Source organism: Diadema setosum, chromosome 3 (genome assembly GCF_964275005.1).
Source record: "Diadema setosum chromosome 3, eeDiaSeto1, whole genome shotgun sequence".
In the NCBI taxonomy this organism is placed as follows: Eukaryota; Metazoa; Echinodermata; class Echinoidea; order Diadematoida; family Diadematidae; genus Diadema; species Diadema setosum.
In genome coordinates, this window is record NC_092687.1 from 44,760,898 (window position 1) to 44,768,627 (window position 7,730).

Sequence of the window (7,730 nt, forward strand, 5' to 3'; positions counted from 1 at the left end):
TTTTGCTACACGATTTCCAACACAGCCACACCACATAACTGCAACTTGCGAGTAGACAGAAATGTAAGTGTACAAAAAAGATACAAAAAATACAGATTTGCTTATCATTAATAATGTGCAAGAAGTATTTCATGATACTGTAAACACACACAAACATACCTGCACACACACACACACACACACACGCACACACGCGTACAGCACACACACATACAAATATACACACAAACGAACGAATACAAGCTATTCCTGAATATATAAAAACACATTAATGAAACCAGACGAAAGACAAAAGGTATCATCCTCAATCTTTTAGTAACTCCTTAACTGAGTGACATACTTTGTAAATGCATACTTTAAATCCGTGTAAAACAATTCGTTTCATGAGTTTAATACGAAACAAGACTGGAGACATGCAGTGATTAACCAAAATAAAGTCTTACTATGTACTAACCTGACTCTAATTTGTTCACACAAAAAAAAAGCATTGAAATTACAACTATACCAACAGGTATACCAATAGGTCGGTACTATCGCCCCCACCACACGCACACTTTGTTTCAGAAGATGTTGGTGTGACCCCTCCTCTCCCCCCCGTCACTTTTTTTTCTTAAATGTAACGTCTGACTGTTTTCATTTGGTTTTCGCTGTTTCTCAGTCGATGTTGGTACACTTTTTTTTTGAGGGAATTGTGAGCAAAATTTCACACACCTTCTGAAGTCAGCTCGACGCTCTTTTCCCATGAAGTCGGTTCCCTCACCTTAAAATGAACACCCTACAAGCAATGCTTCTATGTATATTCTTCATATTTCACACGTTAAATCAAAAAAATGTACTTGACAATTCATCCATGGTTTTGTATTGTTATGTTTATTGTTTAGGTATTTGTTGAATGTGGAATATGGAACAATAAAAACAATAAAAACAAACAAAATCAGAAACAAAAAACAAAATAAAAAAGTATCGCCGCCCCTGTAAGCACATTCGACATGGGCCTAAAATATCAGTGTCACTAACAAATATTACCTTAAGAGGTCCAGAAAATAACACTGATACAAGCAATGTGAAAAAAAAAGGATAGTTTGGTACATTTCTGCTTTTTGTTCATTTAATATCCCTTTGCTTTCGTTCAGAAGCATTGGCAAAATATGTAAAGCGAGTTGGAAAACGTGAGTAATCCTACTGTTTCCTATTTGAAGCAAGTGTCAAATTGATAATAGATAACAATAATAGTAATAGAAAGACTCTTATAGAACGATCATTCTACCTAAAACATACTCATGGTGCTGATATGTTAATGAAGCAACATACACAAGGATACATGCTAGTTATGATAAAAACATTATCGATTTCATCATGAAACTTTCAAAGTAAGTGGTAATGTTACATATTTACGAAAACAGGCTAATCGTATGAAATCTTCATTTGCAATAAAGCAATCGAAACTTCCTGTTTAACATAATATGTAAATCTGTGATGTTGAAATAAGTAGGATTAGAAAGACAGAAAAAATAATGTAGCGTTCAATAAAAGAACATGAAGCAAACCTTAAAAAGTATCTCATTATAAAAAAAAAAGCAAATATGATTAAGAACTGTTAAAATTCCTGTGTCGATTTAAGAAGCATAAATTAAAGACCAAAACTCAGCTTTTCTCAGTGGACGCAGCAGAGTAAAAAACAGAAGAAGAGTTAAAAGTGATTTACAAGGCGTTTAATTTTCAGAAGACAGTGGTCGCTCTTTCCTCTTGATTATCACTATCGCACAGGTCAACAACGACAGGAAGAACACGATGACGAGCAGGACGTACATGGTCGACGACCGCTGAAGAACTCCTCGATAAAGACCAGGAATCGGATCTGTGGGGCAGGAACAGATATTAAGGGAGTGCAAAAGTATTTCAGCAAAATAGAACAAAAAATACAAAGATGTTACGGTGAAATTTCACCCTGAGTCCAGACTTTAACACCAAAGAATTCTTGTCCACTAATATACCAGGGGTAGTATCGTCTTCAGGAAATAATTCGATGAAATGTCGTTAAACATTTTTCGCTATTATCGACATTCAATCTGCTTGTTATGTAGGGGAAAACAAGAGGTTTAATCGTCTTTAAAAGTGCGAGCACTCTTCAATTTGATAAATTATAGTTTAATTGCTAGAAGTTAAAATTTGAAAACAGAATCCTAACCTAAGGCAGGTTAACCATGAAATTATGCTCCTCTTAAATATAAGAACAGTCTGATTGTTTTTACTTTTATGATTGGTGTCCACACTGCGACAGGCATTCTAGGGCGAGTATCGAACTGATTGGCAAAACAATTGATGAATTAAATTATTATGTAAATCTTCCTCGCCAGATATGAACCTTACAAAACTTTCATGGGAAGCTATAGGCCGAACCATCAACAACAGAGATGCTATTCCTTTAAATTGCAGGAAATGGCCGACATTGCTTGTTTGTTTCAATGTTATTTTTCTTTAGATGGAAGAATGGGATGCTACGAAGTCGGCTTTCCCACGTAATTGCCAGGGGTTGAGATTATATTTTCCTTTGTGTCGCCGCCCGGAAAGCAGTAGATGACAGGTTCGAGTCCAACTGGTTCCTTTATCCGACATGTTTGTTAATTTACAGATCAGCAGTTGCGACTTTAACAAATTTTATTTGTAGAGGGACCTGGATATTCTCCATTATGAGTGCTCAAATATCAAGAACGATTCTACTTTGATGGTCGCTGAAATCAACTAAATAAATAATATCTGAAAAATGGAGACAGATTAAAAATGAAATGTGTTACGACGGTAAGTTGATCCTGTATGTTTATTGTTGTCTTTGTCTTTTTAAAATCAACACACTAACCGATTAGTGCTCATTAATTATTGATAAAAACCCCTGTTTAAATGTGCTAACAGGCAAAATAATGAAAAACAATTATGTTAGGAAAAAAATTCCACCGCTATGGTTAATTATGCATTACTTTTCAAAATATCTGGAAATGGTGCAGATTGCAAGCTGTAAAAACATCAAACTTTAGGCAATATTCCTTGAATGAGACACAAAGATTTTGTGGATAATATTGTAATGAACTTCAAAAAACCCTTGTTTGCTGAATCTTTGCTCTCAAAACAAACAGACAAACAAACACACACACACAAAAGTGTACAGCCAGGCAATGCGTAAATAGCTGTTACTGCGAAATTGAATTTATTAACACATCTAGCAAGGTGATTACAAAGAATTCTTTTCATGTCAGGTAAAGACAAGCCGACGAACGTGAGTAAAAAGAAAAAAAAAACAAGTTGTCTTTACTTTAACTTGTCACAGCTAGACATCACAACAGATTCCTGCACCCCTCCCCCTCCTCTCCCACATTTGTTTTATTTTCGTGTTTGATATTTTCGTACGTGAGTGCTTTACTGTTTACTGAGCAATACGAAATAGCGAGGTTGTTTGCTCTGAACTATTAAGGGACTGTATAGTACTGTTTGAGGTAAGGATTCAGGTCCATAACATTCCTAAGGGAGATAATGAGAAACCTCTTATGAAATATGAAAAAGCATGACATTTAAAGAAGTATTTATTTGTTTATTTATTTATTTATTTGTTTATTTATTCAGTTTAAAAAGAACAGGGTAGTCACGTTCAGGGCCCTAGGGCCTGCTTTTCAAGTGAGCCCTGTTACAAATAGTACATATTGCGAGTAAAAATCACATAATACAATAGCAAAAAAAAAAAAAGTAAATGAACACATAGAAACAAGTAAGATGTGATATAAGATACACAAGTAAAAAGAGATAGAAAATTAACAAACTAAAAGTAAAAACAGCAGGAGATAACCATATGAAAAAAAAAACAAAATTGATTATGTTACCAGAATGTACAAAAATAATGACCAAAACGTGATATGGCAACTTTCACATTTTTTCAAAATATTGAAATATTGCATGTTGGTTTACACAGTGCAACCCCCCCCCCCCCCAAAAAAAAAAAGTCGAAATAAACATATGAAAGGTACAAGAAAAATGTGAATAGAGATGCGGTATCATACACAGATAAAGATGCAAGGATGAAAAAATTGTAGCGCATATTAAAAAAGTACCAAAGGCAAGGTCAAAAATCATAATAATTTATCACAATGTACTATTCAAAAAACAATGAGCATTGAGAAACATAATGATAAAGAAACAAATGCATACTAATGTGTATAAGCTCTTACTTGCTCATCATTCTAACATATCAAAAAGCTGGGTTTATATTTGCTGATTAAATTTGTCTTTTAAACCTTTCGAGGCAGTTTGACGATTGAATAAAAAGGGGAAGATTGTTGAAAAGAGAGCAAGCGAAGAAGGAAAATGAACGTTTTTTTGTATTCTGTTTTAGGCATGGGGATGAACAATGGGCAAGATAAGGCATATCGAGTTCGCACGTGACGTGACGCCTTGTAGCCATAGGATATAGGTATGATGGGGCTAATCCGTTCAAGACTTTATATACAGCTACGCAGTACTGATACTCAATGCGTTCTTGTACACTTTGCCACCTCAATCTGTTCAACAAGTTGTGAACGGGAGAATGATAGTCTGCCTGCATTACGAGTCGGGCAGCTTTGTTTTGGACCCTTTGTAATTTGACCAAGTTAGTCTCGGTGCATGTGCCCCAAACAGTACAACAGTAGTCGATGTTTGGCAATACACCAGTGAAAAGTATAGTTGCGCAGCCATTTTCTTGGTAATACAAGACCGAATGCGCCGAATACAAGCTAATGTGCAGACCGTCTTTTTATGATAAGTTCAATGTGTAGTGACCAATCTAGACTGTCTGAGATAACTACTCCAAGATATTTGATATCATTGACAATATCCAGATACTGACCATCAAATTTTAAACTCATATCTAAACCATTTCTTTTCCTTTTCGAAGCAAATTAATATCATAACTTTGGGTTGTTTTTTTTTTTTCACTGTTAACCCTCATTCCGTTTGCCTCAAACCAGGAAGAAAGAGTGTTTAGATCTTTTTGCAGCGAGGCCTGAATTGTGCGAACATCCTTAGAAGAGTTGAAAATGGCTGTGTCATCGGCATACAGAGAAATTCTTGTCTTATCATGAAATTGCAATCTACATATGTCGTTGATATATACACAAAAAAAGAAGCGGCCCATAGGTAGAGCCTTGAGGTACACCGGATAACATTGGAAGGAGCCCACTCATTACACCTCTGAATGACACACATTGTTGTCTTTTTTTATATGTATGAGGCAAACCACGTAAGTTCGTTGCCCTGAACACCATAATACGGTAATCTTTCAAGCAGACCTTCATGCGGTATTATATCGAATGCTTTTTTAAGATCTAGAAATACAGCGCCGGTGATTAAACCTTTGTCTAAACAGTCCAAAATAGAGTCGCAAATTTCTGTCAGACAGGTAGTTGTAGAATGTCCTGGACGAAATACAGATTGTCTCTCAGATAACAGGTGTTGCCTGTGTAAATAATCATATAATTGCTTATGAACACCTTTTTCAAGAATTTTTGGAACGATCGGCAGAAATGATATAGGTCTGAAATTCGACATCTCAGTTGAGTTTTTGGACTTTGGAACAGGAATGCATATTCAAAAGAGTGGATCCTACCTGGGGAACTTATCGTCAAAACTTTCTGGCTCAATATTTTCCATTACTTTATAGTTTGAAGAGAAGCAAACTTACATTGGACCTGTAACGTTGACTGTTCGCTGCTAAGACAGCTGCACTGAAGGACGCCCCCATTGTCAGCTACGGTTGGTTTCAAAGTCAACTCGCTTCTAACGCTGTACGTAGCTAGATTGGCGGTTCCTTAAAAACAGTAGAAAGGATACAGAATGATGATAAACCAGTCATTATTTTGATACTTCAAAGTTGTACCTTGATGACCACAGTAAACCACCGCATCCTGTAGACACAGATTGCAATCTCATTGGCCAAGATGTTCACTGAAAAAAAAAGAATATCTTTAAGAATTATCGTCTATCAGAATCACTTCAGTTTTTTAAATTTAAATAAGGAGTAATGATGATATAAATCAACAGAATTTTCTTAATTTACCTATTAATTAAAGCATTTTAGGATGCACGAGACAAATTCAATAACCATGTTCAAATTTTCTTAATTTGGAATAATGTTTCAAATTTAACTCTTTTATTACCCTAATTTACTCTTATGTCTTTTGACTGCGCATTTGACATAAGATTCTTCATTTCCATCATTATTTTTGCCTATCTGTTTCTTTGGAGGGTTACAGAGACATTATTGAGATCAGATAGGTTGATTTTTGCAAACTAATTTGCATTTATATTGTGTTGAATATGTCTCTGTTCTCATTATTATATGGTATATATAGAGCAAATTCGATTGAATAACGACTTTTCCATTTTGCAATTTTTAATTTTGTGCCTTGGAAGAGAAAAACGAATGTGTTCATGTGTTCATGCGTAAAGTTACAATTTTCATTGACCTACTGGGTTGATAGCTGATTAAATTACCTTTAACGTGGTATATAAAACACCATTTTTAGCCAGATAGTCCATACAAAAGATGAACTTGAAAAAAAAAGTTTTTTTTTTCTTTTTTTATGAGTGTATATATATATATATATATATATATATATATATACAATGTACATGAAGGGTTTGTTCGCAAAAGCCGATAAGTCCATATTTGCCAAATGGAGATATTCGCGAAAATAAAGAGAATAATAAGAAATTGTTTTACTTCTTTTGACCATAACTACAAAAATGTACCTTTATATGTGGTGACCAATATATAATTTAAAAGGTATAATTTTGTACTTTATGACAGAGACCGTACAAAATCTTCAAAAATGGACTTTTTTGTTTTGCAAACAAACACTTCATATATATATATATATATATATATATATATATATATAATTATTATTATTCTGTCTCCCTACGAATCTGACTTCCGTGGACTTTTCGAATAAACTTACTGGTTCCCTCACACCTCACTCCAGCGTCTTCATAATGACCACAGTTATGGCATCCCCAGTACGCCCTCCAACATTGCAGCAGAGATTGTTCGGTTCCAGCACAGTTGATCGGGTCAAGCCAGATTGGTCCCATTCCCTCTCCGAAGTGGGCGTCAGTATAATAATCTGAGGCCGATGAGTAGCCGAGCTCTCTGCAGACGACGTGCGCTTCGTTGATATCAAAATAATCGTCACACACCGTGCCCCACTGTCCATTACACCTTATCTCAACTCGTCCCTCATTTTCCCTTGATCCACCAACCAGTCTCACTGTAATTTATAAGAAAAGTATTATATCATAGGATCGACTGAGCACAACCACAACAAAAATCCACACATACCCAATTTAATGCCATGTGTTATTCTACTAAAATATACCCTAGTTTGAAATTTAATTAGGCCTACATTTAGTCTGAAATTGGAAAACAGTCAATACATTGTACATATCAATAAGTTAAATAAGTGATCAGGTATGTGTATTACAGTGATTTTATGGTAATGTTATTTTAATTTTTTTTTTCATGAATGATTGCTGGTGAAAATTTCGGAAGAATTACCGGGCTAAAATTTTGTTCCTTATTATCATTATTATTAGTACCATTATTTATTCTTAATTTTTTTTTCTTCTTAACAAGAACAGAGGACGAAAAAGTCTAATGTGGATGCTGACGCGGGTGCCAGGTAAGAATGGCAGAGATAAAATTGGCC

At 34.9% G+C, this 7,730-nt stretch overlaps 1 protein-coding gene across 1 annotated transcript; it reads right to left on the minus strand.

Moving 5' to 3' along the window:
- Positions 1 to 606: 606 nt before the first annotated feature.
- On the minus strand, positions 607 to 7,260 carry LOC140246914 (galectin-3-binding protein A-like; the record flags this gene model as incomplete). Its single annotated transcript, XM_072326236.1, has 3 exons — positions 607 to 1,858; positions 5,705 to 5,830; positions 6,984 to 7,260. Coding segments are annotated over 3 exons (549 nt in total), but the record flags the coding sequence as incomplete, so codon positions are not given.
- Positions 7,261 to 7,730: the final 470 nt, after the last annotated feature.